The 26458-nt window shown below is 43.9% G+C and overlaps 1 protein-coding gene and 1 long non-coding RNA gene across 5 annotated transcripts in view; one reads left to right on the top strand and one right to left on the bottom strand.

Moving 5' to 3' along the window:
- TRPM3 (transient receptor potential cation channel subfamily M member 3) overlaps positions 1–26458 on the top strand; it is a 940843-nt gene that overhangs the window by 641312 nt on the left and 273073 nt on the right. For all 4 annotated transcript variants that reach the window (XM_078675756.1, XM_078675753.1, XM_078675754.1 and 1 more), the window contains one exon: positions 2690–2719. In XM_078675756.1, coding sequence (XP_078531882.1) covers positions 2690–2719 — 30 coding nt within the window. The remainder of the gene's footprint in view (positions 1–2689; positions 2720–26458) is intronic.
- The window catches only part of LOC144818387 (uncharacterized), a 206155-nt gene that overhangs the window by 102930 nt on the left and 76767 nt on the right, over positions 1–26458 (bottom strand). The gene's annotated exons all lie outside the window — the stretch shown is intronic.

Genomic DNA, 26458 nt, shown 5'->3' with positions numbered 1-26458 from the left:
GCGGACAGTCTTCCTGACCCACCAGCCATCCTAATCTGGCAGTGGGTTTTTGGAGCCTCCGCAGCGGTGAATCTGCATCCTCCAGGCCGGCGGTGGCTTCCGCCGGCCCGGAGGATGCGGATTCACCGCGATCCTAATCAGCCCCATAGTGTGGTGTGCCTATCACCGTTCTGGACTCTGAGCTGGCTGCCTGTAAAAGTATTCTCCTTGGCATGAGTATCGTGGTAAATACAGCACCCTGTACTAGTAATGAATTCTGGGAGAGGTACAATAAGTGGCATGCCTATCACCATTTAGAAACTCACAGCTGTCGATGCGGGTGATCACAATCCTTCAAAATAGCCACTTTGAAGTTCGAATATGCAGCGATCATGTACCAGCAAATTGATCTTGTTCCAGCTCACAGCACAGAGGTCTGCCTCATATAACAGTGCACCCATTTCACGGTATGGCACCAAAATACCCGACGACGTTGCACTAGTCATCACAACAATGAGCACTTCTGTCTCTCTTCCTTTCTATCTTGTGCAGATGTCAGAGGCCTTCACATGTACACCATCAGCTACACTCAAGTACTATGCAATATCCCTCTCATGCAGATGCCAGAGGCCTTCATGTGCACATTGTCAGCCAAAATCAGGCATGATGCACAATCTCACCAAAACAGAAAGCAGTGCCTTCAAATTATTGTTACATGGTATCACTCATCCCCCAAAACACGCTGGAAGAACCACGCAAGGAAGTAATAAAGTTGAATGCTGAAATTGGTATGACGAAATGTTGAGCTGTCTTTTCCTCTTCTCCTTTTTAAGCCCATCATCAGTGTTAAAACTGCACGCATAAAGAGGTGTTGGTAGCCAGTAATGGAGGTAGTAGATTTATTAGGTAACTTAGAGTAGGAAGGACAACTCAGCCATCCTCTTCATGGTAGGCCACTGGTTTCATTTCAAACACAAACACTCCATTAGAATCCTGCTATCACAATTCTATGACACTGCAAGCCCCCATTCCAAATGAGCTGTTGCCAGCCCTAGTTACCACAGCAAGCCATGGAAAAGCGTGTTTGCCTTCAGCTGCCCTCCTTGCCCAGGAAGCACACAGGTGGGAGCCTGGGATATCTCAACAAGAGTAGCCGTACGTCTCCCTTGAGTGCAGGCACAATCTCCCCACCCCATCTCAGCCCATGGGTGGTGAGCTGCACAAGATAGAAACAGGAAGAAACCACTTTGCTCATCAAAAATGGTAAGCATACTAGAAATGCGATAGGTAAAAGTGCATACCTGTTGTACCATTGACCTATGCTCCGCCGCAAGAATCAAAGATAACCCTCTGGAGAGTCATCATTCTGGTCGTTCCGATAGGCAGTCGCAAAGGGCAGAAAACAGGCAGGTGATGGTTTTATGCAATAGTGGTAAACACAAAGGTAGGACTTCTGTGTTGGTGTTAAAAGGTTGGTACTGGGATGAGGAGGACTCAATGAGGGGGCAATAGGGCACCAATCATAGCAGCATGCTGATTGGTGCTTCAACAGACTTCAATGAATCAGCATTGACATCCATCACTCTCCTGTCCTACAATGTGCTGTGCTTATAGACTCCCTCACCCCACTTCACATACTTGATACCTTCCACTGGTAAGAAAGAGGACATTAAGAGGGATGGAACAAAGAAGATTTTGAGGGAAGGAGGTCTCAAACTACACCGCTGTCTGCAACTTTCTTGTTATTTTGCTAGTCTTATGTTCATTCTCACACATTTTGACTTTAAAAAGAGTATCAGGGTTCTACACCAATGCTAGTGATATATATGAAGCTTGACAAACACTATTTAGCCTTGCACCTAGCAGTGCTGATTTAAACAAATGTGGCTGGTATGCTGAAATATTGGTCCATGGGAATTTTTAAATCGGTTCCAAGCATGCATTCTTCTTGTAAAGCCTTTACAGCGTTTGTATTTTCATTGCTTTGAACACAGTTTTTGCTTTTCAAGGGGGTTATTTACCAATGCTTTGTGCGGGAATTCGTGCGAAGCAAAGTGAGTCAAAGCAGCGTGTCAGTTTGTTTACATTATAAACAAGGTTCACAGTTTTTCGTTCTCATTGATTTTTAATTATATATACATACAGAAAACAATGTGTTTCCTGTCTGTATTTATGTTTAAATCTGAAAAAATATAGAAAATTGAGCTTCTTGTGAGTGACCCTCCATGCTGTCTTTTATGAATTCCAGGCCAACAGCTGAGCAGATAGACAGCCTGGGGAGTTAAAAAACAGGTTGTGTGTTAACATATATTACTAATAGCACTGCTAATTTTTCCCTGTGGTGTACTGTTTTGTTATATTTGGCCGCTTAATTTGCTAAAATACAAATGCATCAAAGTATTTTTGCATAGTTATCAGGTAAATAAGTGTGAAAATGTACCATTTTACGACTTCATCTATTCTCAAAATGCAAAATAAATATGGATAAATACAGACAAAATTGTAAAAAATATGTGCCATAAAACTGGGAGCTCCAATAATAAATGCCTACAGATGCAGAGCAAAGTTGTGCAACATGATGCTGTGTAGCTCTTAGAAAATAATCTTCCTTCTATCATTATTCAGACATAAAATTGGGAATTTTCATGGGAAGTGTGTATATTGTTTTTAGTTGTGTGAGTAATGTACATGTTCTGTGCTTTTTCGACAGCCAAAAGCGTTGAAGCTGTTGGGAATGGAGGTAGGAATTTTCTCTTTTTTTCTTTCTAACATGATATTTAAATGCAGTCACACTTTCTGCGAGGACATTTTCTTTTCTGTATTTTACTTAAAACGCCTTAGTACTCAAGCCTCAGTAAAAACGCATTGGTCACCAGAGGCATTGTTATGCTTTGATTGCATTAGCAATTAGCAATTTCCAGGCAGTCAAGAATACTGAAATCAGCACCTAGAGACACTGGTGGCAGCAAGGAGGAGGAAAATGGGTTTTATTTTTGTGTGCTTCGCATGGGAATGTAGTGTGCAGCGGAACGGACATTTTTACCTCATTTTACCTTCCTCCTCTGAGACTTACTAATCAAACAGCCGTGAAACGAAAGAGGAAAGGCCCCTATGACTCGATGAAATACTGCGGTTGAATGAAAAACAAATATCCTAGGAGGGAGAAAAGAGAAAGGGGTAAAAGCCAACGGTCCCTGATGGATTAAAGTTTCATTTGAGGAAAGCTAACATTGGAAACGTGATGTTATTGTTTTTATGTGAACCTTAATCAAATCAAATCAAATCATATTCATCTTTATTCGATCATGAATAATCATAAAAGACACATATCACAATACAGAGTAAATAAAAATAAAAATACATGATGGCTTTTCCTAAAAAGATATTAAACATCTCATCATCGAATTCTTTTAAAATTCTAAACACATATCAACAGTAAAATGATTATAAATCCTTTCCTCCTAAAAGCAGATAAAAAATCGTAAAAAACATGATGTCCAAATTACACAAGTTTTGGCAGCACGCTTGATTCTTATGAGCAGAATAGATTAAAGAAACTAAAAACACAGTACTCTCAGCATTATCATGTTATGTAGAGCCCTGCAAACAAATCCTCTAAGGGCCCACGTCCAGCTCCAAAACTTGGCCATAGCAATAACTATGACTTTACTAGTATCGGTTTTTAGGATACGCATAGCCGTTTGAGAAGATCTTTTGCCTAATATGGTACAAACCGGCTTTAGCCATTTAAGACCTTGTATGCAGGGCATACAAACAGAACATGCGATAAGGTCTCTTCCTCACATGGGCAGAAATAACATTTTGTATCTTGATTGATCCCCCATTTTTTTGTGAAAGATTTTAGGGGGAGAGAGCCCTCTCTAAATTGGTGGTAGAGTTTCCTGTCACCTGGGCTCGTAATGGTGTCCCAGTAGGCCTCCAGCCTGTATTCTATTTTGTGATCCAGAAAGAGACCAGTTAGGGAAACACCGTTCACCAGTGACAAAGACTTTTCGGTGGACATATCCCTATATAAGCCTTGATCTTTTGTAACCATGTGATTTTGCTAGATCTGTCAGCTTCTTGAATGTGCTTGACTGCTCGCGCATAGGGAGCTAACTCCGGGGTAGTCCAAAGTCTTTGCCAATAGGCGAGGGGTCTGAAACCCACAAAATACAACCCAGATCTGCAAGTAGTGGTCTGAGTGGTGTTGATTGTGGAAGGCCGGTCAATGCCCTCAGAAACCTGTTCTGTGCTTGGTCTAATGAAACTAGATTTTCGAAGCCCCAAAGTTCAGCACCTTAAATTATTGAGGCTCTGATCTTCCCTTGGTAGATAGTTATAGCCGGAGCAACTGGTTTAGTTTGGGATAAACAATGTTCTTTTAAAAGGGCCCCTGCTAGTTGGTTGTGCCTTAGGGCTAACAGATCCATCTGTGGCTCCAGTTCATCCTTTTGCCCAAAGTAACGCCCAAATATGTAAAGGAGTCAGTTCTTCCAGGGACTAATTATTAATTTCTACTCTAGCTCTCTCATTTTTGTGTTTATGTAAGACCATGAACTTAGTCTTGTCAACATTGACTACTAGGTCATGGTCATTACAAAAAGACTAAAACGGTCGAGGGCTCTTATGCAGAACAACTTGAGTTTTAGACAGAATCAAAGTATCGTCTTCAAACATTAAAAGAGGAACCCTCGATCCAGCAAGACAAGGGGCGTCCGTAGGATAATCGGTGTAATATTAGATAACATTATTTATGAACAACGAAAAAAGGGTAGGGGCAAGAACACACCCCTACCAAACACCCTTGTTCACAGGAAAACGTTCTGTTATCTCACCCTGTTGATTCCATCGGACTTGGGCACAGGTAGATTCATGTAGTTTTATAATAAAAAATAAGACCTCCGCGGGCATCCCTTGTTTCTTAAGGCTGTCCCACAGCCCTCTGCGGGGCACTAGGTCAAATGCAGATTTAAGATCTATAAATGCTGCAAACAGGGTCCCCCCAGCTAAGATCACTGTGTTCCAATATATCAGCATGAGTCTGAAAACGTGATCGATTGTGCTAACATGGGAGCGAAATATTGCTTGGTAAGTAGATAAGATTTCATTGTCATCGATCCATCTATTAACCCTGCATAGCACTAATCTGGCCACCAACTTTTGCATCGTGTCTGTAAGGCTTATGGGCCGATAATTGGTTGGGCTGGCACGATCCCCCTTTTTATAAATGGGGATCATTTCAGCCCCACGCCAGGATTCCAGAATGGGGACAGCTCTGGCCAAGCCATTCACAAAAATAAAAATATATTTGATCCAAGTCTCCCTGTCAGATTTAAATATGTCCGCCGGGATACAATCCGGGCCCGGGGCCCTACCTGTGGTTACCCCATCAAGAGCACGCTCAATATCCCCTATCGTAAATGCTAGAACTGACTCAGGGGCTACACATTGTTACTGCCCAGGACTATTTGCAAGGGATGAACATTGGGTTTGATAGTGTGCAACCCAAAGCTCTGGCGGGACATTGTTTTCTGCTGCCGTACCGGGATTGTCACTATCCACTTAATTAGTTGCCAAAGTCGACACCAATTTTTCCCATTACTAGCATCTAGCAAGTCCCTCCATCTATTTTCGTCAAAGGCCTTCTTGGAACGTTGTTGGGTTGCCTTACAATCAGACCTCAATTTCCTTACTTCCTGCGTTAAACCTGCCCTTATGGCTTTAGACAAATCCCTGTAGGCTATCATACATGCCCTGTCATACCACTTAGCTGACTAAGGGTACATATTGGTTCTTTTTTTCGATTTAATGAAAAAGGTTCTCAACTTAGCAAACAGGGCCTCGTGAGCAATTGTGAGGACAGGAAAAGTGACCTCATTAGGGTCAAGTTGTGAGAGGGCAATATCCTCCTGAGGCGGAAGCCGGGAGACATGATAGATTGCTTTTTATTTTAAAAACTGTGCTCAAACTGTACTTTTAACTCTTACCGATCCCCTCCTGGGCACCTGTTTTCTCTTGTGTTGCACTTACGAGGTATCCCCCGTGCAGCGGATTTATCGCTGCCGTGGGATTAAGACAAATATTGCCGACATTTCCGGGGTCTCCCCAGGCCACGCCCACTATTGTTGGCCACGCCCCCCCGTATTCACTACTTAACCCGCGCTGAATACAAGCGCCAGTAGTTGACAACATCCTCCTGAGGCGGAAGCCCGGCGACGTGATAGATTGCTTTTTTATTTTAAAAACTGTGCTCAAACTGTACTTTTAACTCTTACCGATCCCCTCCTGGGCACCTGTTTTCCCTTGTGTTGCACTTACGAGGTATCCCCCGCGCAGCGGATTTATTGCTGCCGCAGGTTTAAGACAAATATTGCCGCCATTTCCAGGGTCTCCCCAGGCCACGCCCACTTTTGTTGGCCACGCCCCCCCCGTATTCACTACTTAACCCGCGCTGAATACAAGCGCCAGTAGTTGACAACATCCTCCTGAGGCGGAAGCCGGGAGACGTGATAGATTGCTTTTTTTAAAAACTGTGCTCAAACTGTACTTTTAACTCTTACCGTTCCCCTCCTGGGCGCCCGTTTTCCCTTGTGTTGCACATACGAGGTATCCCCCACGCAGCGGATTTATCGCTGCCGCGGGATTAAGACAAATATTGCCGCCATTTCCGGGGTCTCCCCAGGCCACGCCCACTATTGTTGGCCACACACCCCCCGTATTCACTACTTAACCCGCGCTGAATACAAGCGCCAGTAGTTGACAACATCCTCCTGAGGCGGAAGCCGGGAGACGTGATAGATTGCTTTTTATTTTAAAAACTGTGCTCAAACTGTACTTTTAACTCTTACCGATCCCCTCCTGGGCACCTGTTTTCTCTTGTGTTGCACTTACGAGGTATCCCCCGCGCAGCGGATTTATCGCTGCCGCGGGATTAAGACAAATATTGCCGACATTTCCGGGGTCTCCCCAGGCCACGCCCACTATTGTTGGCCCGCCCCCCCGTATTCACTACTTAACCCGCGCTGAATACAAGCGCCAGTAGTTGACAACATCCTCCTGAGGCGGAAGCCGGGAGACGTGATAGATTGCTTTTTTATTTTAAAAACTGTGCTCAAACTGTACTTTTAACTCTTACCGATCCCCTCCTGGGCACCTGTTTTCCCTTGTGTTGCACTTACGAGGTATCCCCGCGCAGCGGATTTATCGCTGCCGCGGGTTTAAGACAAATATTGCCGCCATTCCTGGGGTCTCCCCAGGCCATGCCCACTATTGTTGGCCACGCCCCCCCTACGCCCCCTCTCGCCATGAAACATGTGCACCTACCGAACGTGCAGCGGACGAGCGCAGCGGGCGTGCCGACTGCGCGCCAAAGGCGCGCTTAAGGGAAGCCCGTCTGCGCCCGTCCGCGCCAGACCAAACCCTGAGCCCTGGTCTCCTGTTCCCGTTACACCTCCTTCACGGAGGTACACCCAAGAAACCCTCCTCAAACTCAGGGACTCTTCTTCCTCCCCCTGCTGCAGCATTATTCCCTCTGATGAAGGACAATCCTGCTGCCCAAACTGTCCATTTAGGTTCGTACCGCGACTCCCTTTGAAACCTCGCTGGATCAAGATGGCCCTACTCAATTGCAGATCCCTCCCGAAACACCAAGCAGAAATCAATATGCTTCTGCAAGACTCTGAGATTGAGATCCTCTTTCTCACCGAAACATGGATCAATTCCAATTCAGACCCTGACATAGTCCAATCTCTCCCCCCTGGGTACCTTATTAAGCATCAGGACAGACCCTCCGGGATAGGGGGCGGAATCGCGATCATCTACCAAAACAACCTGTCCTGCCACTTCTAGGACAGCCCAATTCAGGACTGTGATAATGTCCTGTTCTCTATCCACGTATCTCCATCTACAACCCTTTCGGGGATTCTCGTCTATCGCCCCCCAGGACAGCCAGGTCCTTTCTGCAAATCTCTATTGGAATCCATCTCCTCTCTCGCTTGTCTGTCTCCCAACTTTACGGTCCTAGGAGACTTAAATCTCCACTTTGATGATCCTACAAACAAATCAGCCAATGATCTTAAGGAGGATCTAGCTTCCCTTAACATTTCCTTGAAAAGTAATCAGCCCACCCACTCTAAGGGCCACTTGCTGGATCCCATATTTACCAACCTCCCGAGCCTAGTAGTGAATAAGCCCCTCCCTATCCCCTGGTCAGACCACTACCTTATCCCCCTTCAGTTTCAACTCTCGGGCGAAGCGCCGGAGAGATCTCCTCCCCAAGCACCATCTCGTCCGTGGCAAAAACTGGACACGGCCTCATGGACCCAAGCACTGGCCTCCACCACACCGGTGCTTGACCCAGATCCCTCCAGAGCAGACATCCAACTCCGCTCCTGGATTGAACAATCCCTCAATGCCATCCTTCCCGTCAAACCTCTCCCCAGTAAAAAGGGATGTTTTAAATCCCCATGGTTCACTCAGGAACTACGCAAACTTAGAAAAAAGTGCAAAAAGCTCGAGCGACTCTGGAGAAAGGACTGGGCTATCGAAAGCAAAAACGAATATAGGTCTGCACTGAAGCAATACAAATCCTGTATAAAAAACACCCACTTCTTCGAGGGGAAAATATTAGCGGCTGCTAACTCTGCCAAAGAAACCTATCGCATCGTTCGTCTCCTTACAAACACTCCAGAACTACCGCCAAGACCGGACCCTTCGGGCATGAGATACAACCAGCTTGCTGAGTTCTTTTCAACAAAAATTAATAACATCCTCAAATCCCTCCCCACCACCACCACCTCCCACGTCCCCTCGACCCTTTCTTCTGACCCAGAGGTCCCATGCCTCGAAGCATTTTCCCAGGTGACCACAGAACTGTTTCTCACCACCCTACAGTCAGTAAAGAGCGGGGCTCCCTCAGATCCAGCTCCTATGAGCAAACTAAAATTGGTCGCCTCCACTGTGACCCCCCTCTCACCAACCTTATTAACTCATCTTTTTCCCTCGGCATCGTGCCAACTCACTGGAAAAGAGCCACAGTCCGGGCACTTCTTAAAAACCCCCACCTCGGTCCCAATGACCTGTCTAATTTTAGACCAATCTCTCTCCTCCCAGCCATTAGTAAAGTGGCCGAGAAAATCGTCAACCACCAACTATCTCTCTTCCTGGAAACCAACAACCTCCTGCGCCACTCCCAGACAGGGTTTAGACCAGGACAGGGAACAGACACCGCACTTCTAGCCGTGGTCGAGGAGGCAAGAACCATCATCGACGCGGGAGGATCAGTGGCAGTGATCCTCCTAGATCTGAGTGCCGCCTTCGACACGGTGGACCATGCTATCCTTATCCACCGTCTTAGCATGGCAGGAATCTCCGGCACCGCCCTGTCCTGGATCAAATCCTTCCTGGAAGGCAGAACCTTTCAGGTGGCTGATGGCACAGTTAATTCGAGTGTTCTCCCTCTCCAGTGTGGGGTCCCTCAGGGCTCCTCCCTGAGCCCCACACTCTTTAACGTATACATGTCTCCTCTCGAAGACATTATAACTCCATTCGGCGTAAAAACAGTTATGTACGCCGACGATACCCAGCTGGTAGTCTCCCTCAATCAGTCGACCAAAAGTCTGGACAACTTGTCGGCATGCCTCCAGGACATCTCTCATTGGATGTGCGAATCACGCCTGAAATTAAACGGGGAGAAGTCCGAGATCCTTCTTCTAGGAAACCCACGCAGACTCCCCCCATCCCTCTCTTGGCCACCCTGCATGAGATCACCCCCCACCCCCAAGTCCGAAGTCAAAAGCCTAGGTATCTGGCTGGACAAAGACCTTAATTTTAAAGTCCAGGCCAGAAAAACCGCTGGGACATGCTTTGGCCTTATTAAGACCGCGCGAAAAATCCTTCACCTGATTCCCTTTCAATCCAGGAAACTGCTCATTCAGGGGCTAGTTAATTCCAGACTGGACTACGGAAATGCCCTTTATCTAGGGGCACCCGCATCGGTCATCAACAGATTGCAATGCGCCCAAAACGCCGCCGCCAGACTCCTGACCGGGACCAAATCTAGATGCTCTGCCAAACCAGCACTGAGATACCTACATTGGCTCCCGATTAGGGAAAGGATCGCCTTTAAGACCCTCTGCATCTCGCACAAAATACTACAAGGCAGAGGCCCGCCTATCCTGAGATCTCTCGTCAAACCTCACCATTCTAACAGACAGCTCAGATCAGACTCCCTTTCCCTGGCCAGCGTCCCTAGAATAAGAAAGGCCCGCTCCGGGGGGCGACTTTTTTCATACAACGCTCCAAAGTTGTGGAACTCCCACCCACTCTCCATCCGAACTGAACACAACTTACCGGCCTTTCGCAAGCAACTAAAAACGTGGCTCTTCCCTTAACTCCTCTCTATTACTCCCCCCTCTGAAAGCCCAGGTTGATTGTCAGCGCTGGGACGCCCCAGGGTAGCTATGCGCTTTACAAATCTGCATTCAATTCAATTCAATTCAATGAGAATCTGCAAGTGTTGATTTAATCCGATTCAAAGTACCCTCCTCCTCAGAGATCTTTGCCCAGTTTAACCTGCGGCAGTCGTTGAACAGAATTACATCTGCTGTCACAATATCCGTAGTGCCCCTCAAGGGAGGGCTGGACTTTACCTCTAAAAACAATATCAGCGGATCATGATCATTCTCCAATCTGTTCAGAACCTCCATGTCCCTCACCCTATGCCAAAATTCAAAATTAATACGGAAATAATCTATCCTACTGCTTCTCAGCCTGTTGGTATAAGTGGGGTTGCCTTTACTGTCTGATTTTGATCTACCATTGACAGCCCGAAGCCCCCTCTCCAGTGTTAAACTTTTCAACTGCAGGACGGCTCCTGTCCATTTCTTGATTGGAGCTAACGTCAAGGACGGAACACCCCAAATAGCATCCTAGTGGCTCGAACGTGCAGTTGAAATCCCCTGCGATAATCCAGTTAGCGGACCCTTTTAATGATTTAATAAATGTATCTAGGCTGGAGATGGTCAGCGAAGCCTTACCACCCACCAGCCGTAGCGTAGATATTTATCACTATAAACCCGGGGTCATACTCAGGGGTTATTTTAATAGCCAGAAAATCCTGATTATCGGTCCCTAGTTCTTTCCGCCTGTTGCCTAACCCACACAGTTAATCCACCTGAGGGTTGCCCTTTAATGCTCGCGATTGCTGGCTTACTGAATGCCAGATATCCTGGCCAAAAAATTGTTCTCAATGACCAGTTCTCCTGGAAGGCAATAATATTATAGAACTCCATGAAATTAGATCAATCAGAGGAGCTAGTCTTCGATAGCAACCCAGCAATGTTCCAAGATAAAATCCTCAGTGTGCTGGGGCTTAATCCCTCGCGCTGTTCTGTCTGTACCCGATCCTCTACACACTGTGACCCGCTAGTTGCAACTAACTGATGGCCTGAGTCTGTTACATGAGGAGTAACGATTTATTGGATTAGGGATATTCTCTGTTATTGATAGTTCCACAGGTGGCAGTCAATCACAGGCATCTAGGCCAGACAAAGGATCAAATCTATTGGCTAGGTTAGGGTAAAGGGGTCGGCTTATAGCGCTGTAATAGATACTGCGAATCCCCCCACCTGGCGGGGAATGATGACGAGGTATAGAAAAAAACCTAGGGACAGGAGAGAAATTTTACCGTGATGATACCCTTCATCCCTGCTCCCTAGACATTCCAATAAGAGTCTAACTACGCGCTCATTGTTAAAGTTGGCAACCACACAGTCATCCCCCTATCCTTGATAGAATGTCCAACCCGAGACGAACGTCTAGCCATTATCAATTTGTTACAGATATCCAACCCCCCCCCACCCCTGCTTCCTTCATATGTACACTGAGCCAGTGCATTGTTTTTGCCATTAACTGCTCAGTGGATTCAGTTTGCCCAGGGTGAAGCGAAGGGACATTCCTCAAAAGTACCATCAATGGAGCGGCGGCAGGTGGAAGATGTAAAGCCTTGTGACCTGTTCTAGGGAGGCTAGTAACCAAGCCATGATGCTCTACTATGGAATTGTGACCAGGTCGCCCAGGGACAGAAATAAGTTGGCTATCTAAACCACAAACAAAGTTATTTGGTTGTATACTACTTGCTAGCCTTGCTGTCCTTAAACAGGATTTATCACCCTCCACCCTCGGAGTACTCGGAATAAGCTGAGCAAAATCGCTAGATGTATTCACTATCTCACCTTCATAGCCTCCATGTGCCACTATACCAGCTTCGGGGCAATACCAGCCCCATCATTCCTACTAGGTGACATAAACATTAAATTAGATGTTATTGGGGTGGCTTATGGTGTCGTGTATTTCTATAGGTTCTGAATCGATCCCCCTATTCCTGACCCTATTCTGGTTAAGCTACCTAGCTAGTTAACTAACAGTCAGCCCATGAGGCAAGAAATTCCCCATGATGCAGATACCGTTATCTGACGCAGTCACACTACGGCACAGGAACGTGTTATCTGATTAGGTCATAACGCTTGAGATCTAATTAGACAAGCGATATTCCTCCAGCCCCTGATAAGGCATACGACGTTCTCATAACAAATCAAACCTATGACAACCTGGATAATCCGTGCGGCCATTGTTTTGATTTCACAGAGAACTTTAGTAAAGAATGTGCTAACGAGCAAGTCGTATGACATCTTTATTGACGTACCTATGTCCATCCTTACGTCAATCCCGGCACCTTTAAGGTATAAATATTGCCGACCTTGCCCTATGCAAACACACGCGTGGTGACAAGACGGAGCAGCCATACTTGCCGAAGCCGAGAGCAGAAGCAGACCCCGCAGGCAGCAGCCCCGCCTTCCTGACGCGCTGAGAGACGCGCTGCTATCTCAAGCCGAGAGACCCAGCACCGGCGCTTCTGGGCAGCCCTCGCAGGCAGCCTGGAATATCGAGAGCAGAGAAAGAGATACCATTCCTCATTCATCCTAAATTCCAGGTACAGAACTGAATAACCCCTCCTAGAGAATTCTTTAGTTATTCACTTGGCAAAAACAAACTTAAACTAAACTGTAACTTTCTATTCCCGCCCACGCATTAGACTTAGGTCAGGTACACGGGGTAGGCGTATTTAGAAACACCAGTTGAGTACGTTTAGTCAAATGTATATGTGTATGTAAATATATTTTATTCATTTTAAACATCATATGGCTCAGAAACCATATCAATGTTTTTACAGTATTATTTTATACTATTGCTTCTAATGTATGCACTTTACTTAACTATAAGTATTGCAATAATATCGATCCATTTCTCTTGTACGAGAAAAGAGACTGATCAATAAATAACATCTTTTATTGAACACGCCCGTCTCTTCCTTTTCTCTACATTCTGATGAGACTAAGAATGCACGTACTGACTGAGTAAAATAATTGCCTTGTGCTCACACGACTCTCGAGATTGACTCTTGATTAGGGGAGAGCAAAGTTGTCATGTTCTATGGTTGTCAGAAACTAAATCCCTTCTTGTCTAATCAGGGGAGTTAATCCTTCCTTGAACATTCGAGAAAGTTTCTAGCGAACTCTGAGCTTAGCTGGCAAACCCAAAAATTAAGTCTAGTATCGACAGTAGTAGACCTAGTTAACGTCTGGCCTAGGCCTTTACTGCTGTAGGCACTATTCCAATGCGCAGAGCCTATTGGGAAAATAGGAGCTACACTACATGGCGCCCAACGTGTTTGGAAAGGGCGATAAAACTAACGTAAGACATTTAGAGTAACTCAGTCGTGCTTTCTCACTCAGACCCCTTTTCCCAAATACTCCAAAGACGTCTGGAGTGGGTGAAAGGTTATTATATCCTCCAAAACCTCGCAGGAGGGAACTCCTATGTATGGTTCTTGGTCTAGTCAACGTTGAAGGATAAAACAGTTCCAAAATATTGTGCACCTAATCTTTGTTCCATAAAGAAACCTGATCTGCAAACAAAAGACATAAGCTTCCTGTCGGTAAAATGGCAGAGAGTGATGAAGAAAGAGAGGCAATTAGATTAGCTACTGAAATAGCAGCAGCTGATACTACAGCACTCGATGCAGACCCGGATATAATACTCATCCAGGTCGCCAAAAGGAGAGCTATAACTCTAAAACTTATAGAAAATGGACTGACACCTAGAGGTGGCACAGTCATATTCGTAATCGAGGCACACGAATATCGGCAGACAGAGGTATACTATACATGGATACATTTTCCAGCAGCAAATGCTGTAACAAAGTACTTCCACTATTACAAAGTAGAGGAACCTCCTAATGAGTACACTCCTTTCGAGGAGGTGGAAGTACCACTCAAATTCCAAGAGCATTTGCTCTTATTTGATGGCGCCCTAATACATAACAATCACATTACAAGGCTCGGTCCTTTAGGAAGACCAGGAGCAACGTGGCCGGTCCTAGCCGGATACACACCACATCCAGACATCGAAAGAATGCCTGCAGCAGAGCTATTAATACAGCTAAAACAACTACTAAAAATTCATAGACAATTAGTTCAGTATGTAATGCGGACTTCAACAATTCAGCCAGCGATTAAAATTCCACAGCTGACCCCTCACCAGGGGAACACAAATAAAATCACACCACAGAACATCCAATCCTGCCTAGGTAAAGTTCCAGCTAAACGGGAACAAATACCATTCTGGTTGGCACAGAAAATTACCCAAATAGAGGCGGTGTTTCCTGACACCACCCCATTAGAAAAACACAGGATTCTGACTATATGTCTCCCAATGGGAATCGCACCACACATTGAGGACTGTGACACTTGGGGTACAGTCTTTGCTTCCATCTACACAAAAACGCACGGTGTCCCATCCATTTCGGTGATACCAGATGTGCTAAAACAAATTCAAGATGAATACGGTCCAGAACCTGCTTTAACTCTTGGTATGAAATTACTGAAAGACTTCAAGCAGGTCTCGGCTATATTACTAGCCAACATAAAGGGTGAAGCAGCAAACGTGGCGATCCGCCAGAGGTTAAAAGAGACAGATATAGCAGACCAACCAGCTGAAATTGCCAGAATCATAGAAAAATCCTATGAAGAACTAGGCAGAGATAGTCTAGGTGGAATACCAGTAAAACCGCAACTGACTACAAGTCCAGAAAAAATATTTTTTAATAATAATTCACCAAAAAAGAACTGGGATGGAAATAAACAATCCAATCCTAAAGAAAAGAAATTCCAGTCCAGAGGAAGGTCTCCTAGGCGAAGAGAGAAATCTCCAAACCCGAGACAAAGGTCACCTCAGAGTGAACCCTCTGGGAATAGATATAACCTTAGAAATAGGGATAATATTAAAAAACCTGATAGATATCAAGACATTGATACACGTCCCTCTCAATCTTTTCAGAATTCCTCGCAGAAATCGGAAAGAAGAGGACGATCAGAAGAGCACGCCAAGTCCAAAGACAAGGAACCTGCTCAACTGAAAAAGAAATCACAATTTCCAAAAAAGAAGGTAGCCAGTATCAAGGTAGTTAACAATGCCGAGAATACTGAGGACACAACTGAAAAACGGAGAATGGGCTCAGACAATGCTAGACAGCGCAGCAGAGGTGAGCATAGCTCGCAAAGTCCTTATGAATCATCTGGAGACAGTGGACACGAATGAATACCTTCAAGTGGAAACTGCAGATACCAGAGTTAGCAAGCCCCACAAAATATACGAGATAACATTACGTATAGAGGGAGATAAGACTAGGAAAATAAGGGGACTATTTTGGGATAACCTATCCAAGGGCTATGACATCCTTCTAGCTGAAAAAGACTGGCCACCAGAGTTTGTCAGGGAGTGCCCTCATGGCGAAGAAGTAATTATGCCTGCCTTCTCGAATCAAATACCGATTCATAAAAAATATACACTTGCTAGAAAGTGGGCAGTGGCCTTAGCACCTGCTTTATATAAAAATCATGTTGGATGGGATGAGGATTCTCCTCCTCACAAAGTCCAGTTAAAATCACAACCTACTGCACAAAGGCAGTACCCAATTAAGCAAGAAGCTAAAAAACAAGTAAATGAAATACTAGATCAGCTAGAATACCAAGGGGTGATTGAAACTTGCACCTCACAAATGAACAATCCTTTGTTTCCGGTCTCCAAACCAGACAATTCGTACCGTCTAGTTTTGGATTACCGACACCTTAACACATGTTGCAAAACCTTTGCAGTGCAAAACTCACACAGTGCTGCACTAATGAATAACATAGTGCGCAAAAAATACAAAACAACCTTGGACATCTCCAACGGATTCTTTTGTCAAAACATAGCACCAGAGAGCAGATATTTAACTGCATTTTCAGTAAATGGCACTCAAAAACAATTCTGTCGGTTAGCCCAGGGGTACAAGAATAGCCCGGGGGTATTCTCAGCAAGAGTAACAGAATTACTACAACTATATGATGATGAAGCATTATCTTATGTCGATGACATTTACTTAACAGATGATGACTTGGAAACTCACTTGAAAAGAGTGAACACCATAATACTTGGTTTCGCTGCAGAGGGTTACAAATTCAACTTCAAAAAGTCCAGAATTGCCCATCTGACGGTCCTATTCTTAGGATATGAGTTATCAAGTGAAGGCAAAAGCCTGGCAGACAATTTCCTAGAGAAATGTGCCGTAATCCAAGCTCCTAAAACACTAAAAAACCTACAGTCAATTCTAGGCTTCCTAAATTTCGGAAGAACATATATTGCAAATTACGCAGAAAGGGTCAAACCCCTCTACGATCTAATTAAACCAGATTTTAAAAGATCCAGTTGGACTCAAGCACACACAGAAATTTTGAGATCCTTAAAAAAAGACATGCTAATTAAAACAAAATTAGAAACCCGTGATAATACACGCAACCTTGTGATCCGAGTCATCCCAGGGAGATGCGGATTCACATACCTGACCTCTAATGAGGGAGAAAAGGTACCAATTGCATTCAGATCACACTTGTACACAAAAGCTGAACAGAGATTCAACAACAAAGGAAAAATTGTTCAAGCAGTTCAAACCGCAATAGCTAGAGAAAAAGACATAGCTGACGGTAGACATATCACAGTCAGAACAGCTGAATCAGCCTTCGAGGCACTAACAACACCGTGTAATTTACCAACAACAATATTGGATCCAGAATGGTTACAATGGGTAAATTCAATCACAACGGACAAAGTATACTACTTCTTTGATCCAGAACTAGATGAATTAAAAAATCTAAAATATGAAAAAACGTATCCTCTGCCAATCGACATTCTGCCTCTACGACATTACGCCTGTGTAATCTATACAGACGGACATGCTCAACCCTCCGTTTGGGGAGAACATGCATACAATCCCACATGTGAGATTACAAAAGAAGTGTGGCACGGAGGTAAACTAAGACCTCTATTAACAAAATCACACTCAGTAGAAACTAATTCAGAACTACAAACTGAAATATTAGCTTAGAAAATGGCGCTAGATAATGCGGATCGCGAATTCCCGACACTTATAGTGTCAGATTCATATTTCTGCGTCAAAGCATATAACAAGGATTTGCAGACCTGGATTCAGAACGATTACAAAGATGACACGGATGCACCAATAAAGCAGAGACTTCTCTGGGAACAAGTAGCTCTTTTGAAAAAAGAACTACCAAAGACTCACGTGACACACTCACTGAGTCACCAGCGTGATGGCGTTCACGTTGTAGGGAATTCATTGGCTGAAACAGCCGCAGCGGCAGCCAGTAAACCGGCTCCCGTAGATCGAAAAAAGCGTACATTAAAATACATTGACGGCGAAACATTGCTGGCAGTAAAAACGTCATCAAAAGGCGACTGCTCGGCGTTACCGATCAACTATCCACTCAATTACACATACATCATAGATGCAAACTCCATTCCTTTTGCTCGAATCCCTGGAGTGGGGGATAGAGTGATTCCAAACAAGGACAGGAGAAACTTGTTAATCGCAGACGCACACATGGGCGAGGGTCTCAGACACCTTAAATTAAAAGATTCTCTGGAAGAATTACAATCACGGTACTGGTGGCCAGGCATGAGCCTGCACTACACCATGTTTGTAAAAAACTGCACAAACTGCAACAGAGATCGCAGTGGGGAGAGAAGCAGTTTAATACCTCGTAGTATCAAGGCAGATAACATCACCACTAAAAAGAATGGCTTGCGATTAACATATACAGGCTAGTTCCCACTTATAATGTAGATCCACAGCACTCGGCTGACGTCCGGACTGTTATACAAGATTTGCGAGTCTAAATGGCATATACGCTAAGAGCATGCTACGTTCGACCATTGTTTTCACTCAGGCAATCCAGCCTGGGGGGGGAAAGAATGGCCAAATGAGCACAGCCCAGCGGGAATCTTCTCACTTCCTTCCTGAGGGTATGGGATGGTGTAAAGAAAAAACCAAGACAGAAAGCAATCTATAATAGAAAGGATATTAGGTTCGGGAGCTGGGTGGGTCAAACATCTAATAAGTGTCCAACGTAGTCTTAATAACTTGCCAAGAAATTCTCTGAAGGGATTCAGTCCGTACGAATTATTATTCGGAACTAGGATGTTGATCTCTGACCTTGATAGTCAGACTTCAGTGGTAACAGAAAAAAGCTTTGATGTCAAAGACCGTTTGGCTATTTTGCAGGACTTAAACAAAACAAGAAAAGACCTGAGCAACATACAGTTGAAAGAACAGCCAACGACCACTGAAGAATCACCACCTGTCCCAGCAAGACCTGTCTGGATTCCAAAAGTCGGGGATCTAGTCAGGGAGAAGATCGCGGTAAAGAAGGAATTTGGGCCTTCTTACAGAAAAGCAGTTCCTGTATTGTCTGTCAACGGGACAAGATCAGTTGTACTACCGCCACTTGCTGGAAAAAAGGAGAACCGAGTTGTATCCATCGACCTGGTAAAACCACAACATGTGGCCGATAACAAACAGTAGGCCAAGTGGACTCCCAATAAGTAGCAGAACACCAAGGTTTGCTACCAGTACAGAGGTCCTATCAAAGAGGCTCATCACATTCGAAACGCCTACGGAAGAACAACAAGGACTATGCAACAATGCAATAGAACTTAGACCTCTGAAAACCCAAATAAAGACATTTAGCAGAGACACACCAATCTATACAGAAGTACCAAGTGAAAATGCGAGAAACAAAAATCCTGAACCAATTGGAACAATTGACAGAACTGCATCCGGTTACTTCATCAACTTCGATGATTCCTCTGAAGGCTTCAGCGAACAAAAGACACAGCCATCATCAAAATCCTTTAAAGACAAAGCTAAGGAACTTTTGAAACAACTAAAAGAAACATATCTAGTTTCTCCATGGATTGAATTTTGGGTGGGTTTTGGTGCATTTATCCTCATACTTTGGCTCATCATGGTATTTACCTTGGGACGCTTCATTGAGGGAAAATATGCTAAAATGGACACAGCAAGTCAGAACATCAACTTGGTCCTCAAACCACACACATCTTCACACGTCGAGAAAAGAGAACTTTCTTCAGAACTTTCTTCAGCCAACTTCACAGCAATTCCAATATCTGGTGGGGTAGCCTGGGACAACACTGACTATGAAATTTATGGTCCGGTCGAGATCCTGAAATATCCACACCAAATCAAGATCTCCTTGAGTGACTTTGCAAAACCAAACTCATTTGCTGATGATTGGGACTTTGAAAGTATAAACAATATGATGTCTGACTTAGTAATGTCTGCTAAATTTACAAAACATGATTATTTGCAGGGTTCTACAAATTATGACAGCATGTACTGCTATAACCATTATGATAACCATTTCTTGCATAAATCTGCACAACCTAGAAATGTTTTAAATTTTAATCAATGGGAACATTGTGCTACACCTCCAAAAGGGAGCTCTAGAACCGTGTATGGCAAATATTCATATTTTTCAGGTTTTAACATAACTAATGCTGAAACATTTTATTACAAATTGTCAAACAAGACAGGGATGAAAACCATGATAACCAACACAAAATTGATATATTCAGATTCTTTCTTTGAAAAAATGAATACTTTTGGATTTGATTATTGGGACAAACATGTTGATTTGAAAAGTGTTTGGGGCACAAAAGAATGGCAAGTACAGGGTATAGAAGCTTTGTTTAGAGCCTGCATGATCCCAGAACAAATGATATTTTTAAATGACACCGTTCAACAAACCACCTGTCTTGGCTTAGCCAAAATCAAAGATTTAAATAACCTGTCTATTCCAAAGCCAACAATGTTTAGCAATAACTCTGAAACAGATGAAGAAATAGACATAAACCATATACTTAACCAAAACAGAACACATCCTGATTGGAAACAATGGTTAATCTGGCCCACAGATACAAATAACTGTCAAGATAGATTCCTGAATAAAACACAGGGTTTCAAAATGACCAGGCCAGACCCTAGATATCCTCAAAGACATCACCCAGGGATAATAACAACCTACAGTGTGGGCAAATTATGCCTTCAATGGCTACAAACTTCCACACTGCCTGAAATTAAGCAACACCTAACTTTACTTACTGATGGTGCTGACTTGCGTGATTTCATACTGGGACCACGCAAACAGCGTCATAAGCGTTTCATAGCAGCCTCTGTATATGCAGCATACAATGAGGCCTGGAAGGTTACTCAAATTGAGACAGCAGAAAGAATACGGGAAATTGACCGTATTAATTTGGAAAAATCACTTTCTGTAGTGGACAATGGGTTAATGACTCTGTCCTCCAGAATTTTTTCATTGGACAGCATTGTGTCTTCAGCAATCGATATATTATCGCAAGACTTACTGTTATTACAACATGGTCAGTCACAATTGCGTTCTATTGTACAGCTTGGCTGGACGTTACAAAATCTGCGTTCAGGCTATGTGCCTTGGCGTTTAATCAACACAACGTCACTATTCCAAATCTTTAACCTTACTGATAGACAAATCGGTATGGCTCAGAAGGGTGCTGATTATACAATCTTGAGCATTGAAAAACTAGAAAGATTACCGTTGACAATGTCAGAACGACCTGTCAGTGAATGGATAATCCACGGAATCATAAATATTCCAATCTCAACCTTCAGGTTTCAATACTGCCAAAAATATATACACGCTGGCATGTACGAGAAATTGGGAAAGGGGTACCTTAAAACAACATGGAACCTGCCCTATTCACATGCATGTGTCAGTAACAAAGGACAGAAAGTGTTTCTTAGTGGCAACAATTGTGCTATGTCACTAAGCGGCACGCTTCTGTGTAACGGTATTAGTTTGCACGGAGCCTGTGAAGGGAATTCATACAACCTTTCATGTCACCAGCAAGGCGCACCTGCAACTGAAATAGAACCATTCTTTCAAAGACTCTATAATGGGAGTTACATTCTTATTGTAGACCGCAGATGCTGTAGTCTTATGCCCGGGACTCCTTATCTCGTCACTACGACGGCGAAGGTCAAGTGCTGTGGACGTTCTTTGTTTCCCAGCTCCTTTCCAGACAGGGAGGCAAGGGCATGGCCCGGTCTGAAAATTACTTCTATTCGAATAGACACTTTAAGCAGAATGAAAACAGTGCTTCTTCAGACGCCTACAAGGCTCACGTCATCTAAAGAAACGTATGATCTACAAGTCGCAAGGACGACTGCAGAGATACATACATTATTATCAACTAATTCCCCCGTACATTTCGCGGAAATCCTGAGCGAAATCTTAAATATTTCTGATACCACAGGGGTCTCAAAGGTATTTAAGACAGTATTTTCGATGGCATTAACACCATTCAAAGCCATACTGGGTATTTTTCCAGACTTCGTCCATTCGATTTTTGGCGGACTTCCCCTGATCCTAGGACTAATTGCAGGAATCCTATTCCTAGTCCTTATTTTTCGTTATGGCAACCCATGTCACAGATCAAACTCTCGCGACAATGGAAGATACGATCCTAGCCATTGGATACCGGGACCGGATATCAAAAATCCTGGGACTATCCCGGCTTAGAGACCTAAACATGACTTGGTTTCTATCATTTCGACCAATGTGGCAAAGGTGCGTTTTACCTGTACTAAGGTGTCTGCTATGCGGAGAAGAATGCGTGTTAGACACCTGTCTGACGCTACAATCGGATGCGCCGGTGGATGCAGATACACTGTTGGTTCCTACCAAGGTTCACGCACTGTGCTGCCCTCAAAGGCTGCCAATTCTGATGACGGCATTCCTGGAATCTTCACCACTGCGATTGAAGAGTAGTGAAGTTCAAGATGAAAGCAGCATCGAACAGGTACGACCTTCTGTCAGCAATGCAAATCAGAATGTCAATGGAGACAATCATGCGCATGAATGCATGGTTACCCCTATTTCCGACTTAGAGGAACTTTCCCATGAAGCTGTTGACAGTTTTTTCGAAAGCCTGAATGATATGATGTTCTCTCCGGAACAGAAATAGAGACTTTTGAGTAAACTCGCACACGGCGTTCCCTGAATTCGGCCTTCAACTTTAAAAATAAAGTCACATGAACAATTACAATCCAGTTCACGGACAGCAACTTTTTTCAGCAAGCCCCTAAAATATTTTTATATATATTTTTTCCCGGGACACTGATTTTCTGCTTAAAGTAAGAGACTATTCCTAGAGAACTAAGATTTCTATTTTAGATACTTTATAGACTTTATAGACTTTAGCTGCCCGCTGGTATGTTCGCAATAGATTTTATGTGATGAAATGGTTTCGACTTTTTTTCTGTATAGCCATATTAAGAGCCATTTCATGTGTATTTCTCATATACCAACAAGCAATAATGCATAACAATGCGTGTTTACTTTTGCATTTAATTCATAGCTTAAGTGCATACAATATATATGACTGCAATTTTTCAGTATATTTGAAAATTTCGAAATGCATTTATGTATTTTGGGGTGGTAAGGTATACACTATACTCTATAGTATGTTGTACTATGTTATACTATGCATAGATTAGTAGATATGACCATAGTTAGCGTGGAGTGGGTGTCGTGTATTTCTATAGGTTCTGAATCGATCCCCCTATTCCTGACCCTATTCTGGTTAAGCTACCTAGCTAGTTAACTAACAGTCAGCCCATGAGGCAAGAAATTCCCCATGATGCAGATACCGTTATCTGACGCAGTCACACTACGGCACAGGAACGTGTTATCTGATTAGGTCATAACGCTTGAGATCTAATTAGACAAGCGATATTCCTCCAGCCCCTGATAAGGCATACGACGTTCTCATAACAAATCAAACCTATGACAACCTGGATAATCCGTGCGGCCATTGTTTTGATTTCACAGAGAACTTTAGTAAAGAATGTGCTAACGAGCAAGTCGTATGACATCTTTATTGACGTACCTATGTCCATCCTTACGTCAATCCCGGCACCTTTAAGGTATAAATATTGCCGACCTTGCCCTATGCAAACACACGCGTGGTGACAAGACGGAGCAGCCATACTTGCCGAAGCCGAGAGCAGAAGCAGACCCCGCAGGCAGCAGCCCCGCCTTCCTGACGCGCTGAGAGACGCGCTGCTATCTCAAGCCGAGAGACCCAGCACCGGCGCTTCTGGGCAGCCCTCGCAGGCAGCCTGGAATATCGAGAGCAGAGAAAGAGATACCATTCCTCATTCATCCTAAATTCCAGGTACAGAACTGAATAACCCCTCCTAGAGAATTCTTTAGTTATTCACTTGGCAAAACCAAACTTAAACTAAACTGTAACTTTCTATTCCCGCCCACGCATTAGACTTAGGTCAGGTACACGGGGTAGGCGTATTTAGAAACACCAGTTGAGTACGTTTAGTCAAATGTATATGTGTATGTAAATATATTTTATTCATTTTAAACATCATATGGCTCAGAAACCATATCAATGTTTTTACAGTATTATTTTATACTATTGCTTCTAATGTATGCACTTTACTTAACTATAAGTATTGCAATAATATCGATCCATTTCTCTTGTACGAGAAAAGAGACTGATCAATAAATAACATCTTTTATTGAACACGCCCGTCTCTTCCTTTTCTCTACATTCTGATGAGACTAAGAATGCACGTACTGACTGAGTAAAATAATTGCCTTGTGCTCACACGACTCTCGAGATTGACTCTTGATTAGGGGAGAGCAAAGTTGTCATGTTCTATGGTTGTCAGAAACTAAATCCCTTCTTGTCTAATCAGGGGAGTTAATCCTTCCTTGAACATTCGAGAAAGTTTCTAGCGAACTCTGAGCTTAGCTGGCAAACCCAAAAATTAAGTCTAGTATCGACAGTAGTAGACCTAGTTAACGTCTGGCCTAGGCCTTTACTGCTGTAGGCACTATTCCAATGCGCAGAGCCTATTGGGAAAATAGGAGCTACACTACAATGGGGGATTAGGATTTACAGGATTTTGCAACACAGTTGTTGTTGTTACAGAGGACCGGAGATTTCCCCCCAGTGAGGCTTTAATAGAACCAAAATTAGATACAGCAAGCAATTCAGAATTAGATAATTTTTCCTCAATTGATGCCAACCTCTCAAGAATTGGCGACATAGATGCCGTGAGTAACTTCAGGACGTCTTGGAGCGCAAAGACTTAAGAGGCGCAGCAGCACTACTCTCATTAGACTTTGAAAAGACCTTTGAAATGTCTAGTGGCCATTTATGCACAGGGCTGGAATGGCCATAGAGGGCATTAGGCATTTCCCCAGGGGACTAAAAGGGTGTGGGCTGGTTTTGCAGTGGTGGGGACCAGTTTCGTTACGGGGGCCGGTTTTGCAGTGGTGCTGCAATATCGGCCCCAGTAAGAAAAGAAGGAGTACTGCACACTTGCAGTGGCTAGTCCGACAAAATTGCCAGGCTACTTTTGGTTCCCAATTCAGCCCTGTTCATGCACCTGCTGCTTCAAAGGATAACATTTGGCCAGTGCTTTCTAAAATAATTAAGGGACTATATGCTTCCTCGTGGGCCATTGTATGAGTGAATGGGATATTATCAAAACCCTCTCACATGCAAAAAGTCTCCACTCCTATTTGCGATTGTAACAGAACCGCTGGCAGAGTGGTTTAGATGGAAAGCCAGCTGAGGTGCTTTCAATGGAAGTACAGCTTTAAATTCAGAGTCCACTTTGTGCAGATGACCTATGCTTTTCATTCAGTGACAGGACAGTTCTCTCGCCATATTATTGTAAAAGTTTCAGACCTATGGTGAGTCCTTGTGTCTTACTGTAAATTGGTAAGAATCCACTTATATGACACTAACAGATGCAGTCCCAGAAGACTAAGAAACTGCCCTTAGAAACTTGAGAGTCGCTGATACCCATTTGAAATACCTGGACGTGATGACAACAAAAATATATCAAACGAAGTGGGAAATTGAACATTGCCCCTCTAGTCTAGAGAACTTGGCAGGAAGTAGGGAATGGGAGGCTTTGCCAGTTACCATAAAGGGGAGGCGGACACTTTTTATAAATGTCTCACTACCACAAATCTTATACAATATTCAGAACTTGCTGCATCCCCTCCCTCCACAGTTTTTTCAAACTTTACAATCATAACTAAGCACTTTTCTATAGGTGAGCAGGGTCCCTAGAGTCTTATTTCCCAAACGTACTCATGCCCCATTTGATGGTGGCTTAGAGAAACTGGATATCCAGTTATACTATTGTTCATACCAATTGCGATCGGCTAACTCTGGCTCGGTCTGTACTCCCCGTTTTCACAGAGCCAGAGCAGGCGGTCGCTCCTTTAAAGTCCAGGCGTCACGCCTTTGGAATTCTCTTCTGACCCCCTTTAGAGGATTTCAGAACCACCTGGCTTTTCGAAAGGCTTTGAAAACCTGGCTCTTTTCAGCTTAGGATGTTCCCCATCTTCCGAGTGGTCTTAGCCCTTGCCCGTCACTGGGGCAGCTATGCGCTTTACAAGACTCAAAAATAAATAAATATATAAATAATTAATTCCACTTAACGATTGGCTCTTTTGCAATAGATGCAACTTTACAGTACAGCCTGAGCTAGATCTTCTTGAATCACTAGACTTATATTCCCTGTCATATGTAGCACCCCTTCCCCCAGCCACTAGCAACAATTATGAGAACCCCTATATTTGCTGGAGGGCTGCCTTGAGGCACATCAGATTTCAGGGTAAATTAACGGGAGACCACTCTATGGCACAAAACACTGATAAAACATGTAACGGAACTGCATGGATTCAGTGCATGGAGCTTAATTGGCACCTCAATGCTTAAAGATGTTTGGGCATTGATTCACATGAGAACTTTGATCAACTAGCAACTCATTTCACCCTTGCCAAAACTCAATTCTTTACAGACCTCCTGTTGGAAGGTGGAGTATGATGTGGTGATGCTGGTTAGGCTTCACCATGCAATACTGTCACAAACCCCAAAGATGGTCTTTGGATTCACACTTATAAATCCTAAGCTCAGT

This window comes from Lissotriton helveticus, chromosome 2_1 (assembly GCF_964261635.1).
Source record: "Lissotriton helveticus chromosome 2_1, aLisHel1.1, whole genome shotgun sequence".
NCBI classification, from domain to species: Eukaryota; Metazoa; Chordata; class Amphibia; order Caudata; family Salamandridae; genus Lissotriton; species Lissotriton helveticus.
The sequence above is the reverse complement of the archived record's forward strand: the minus strand, read 5'-3'. Positions and strand labels throughout refer to the sequence as shown.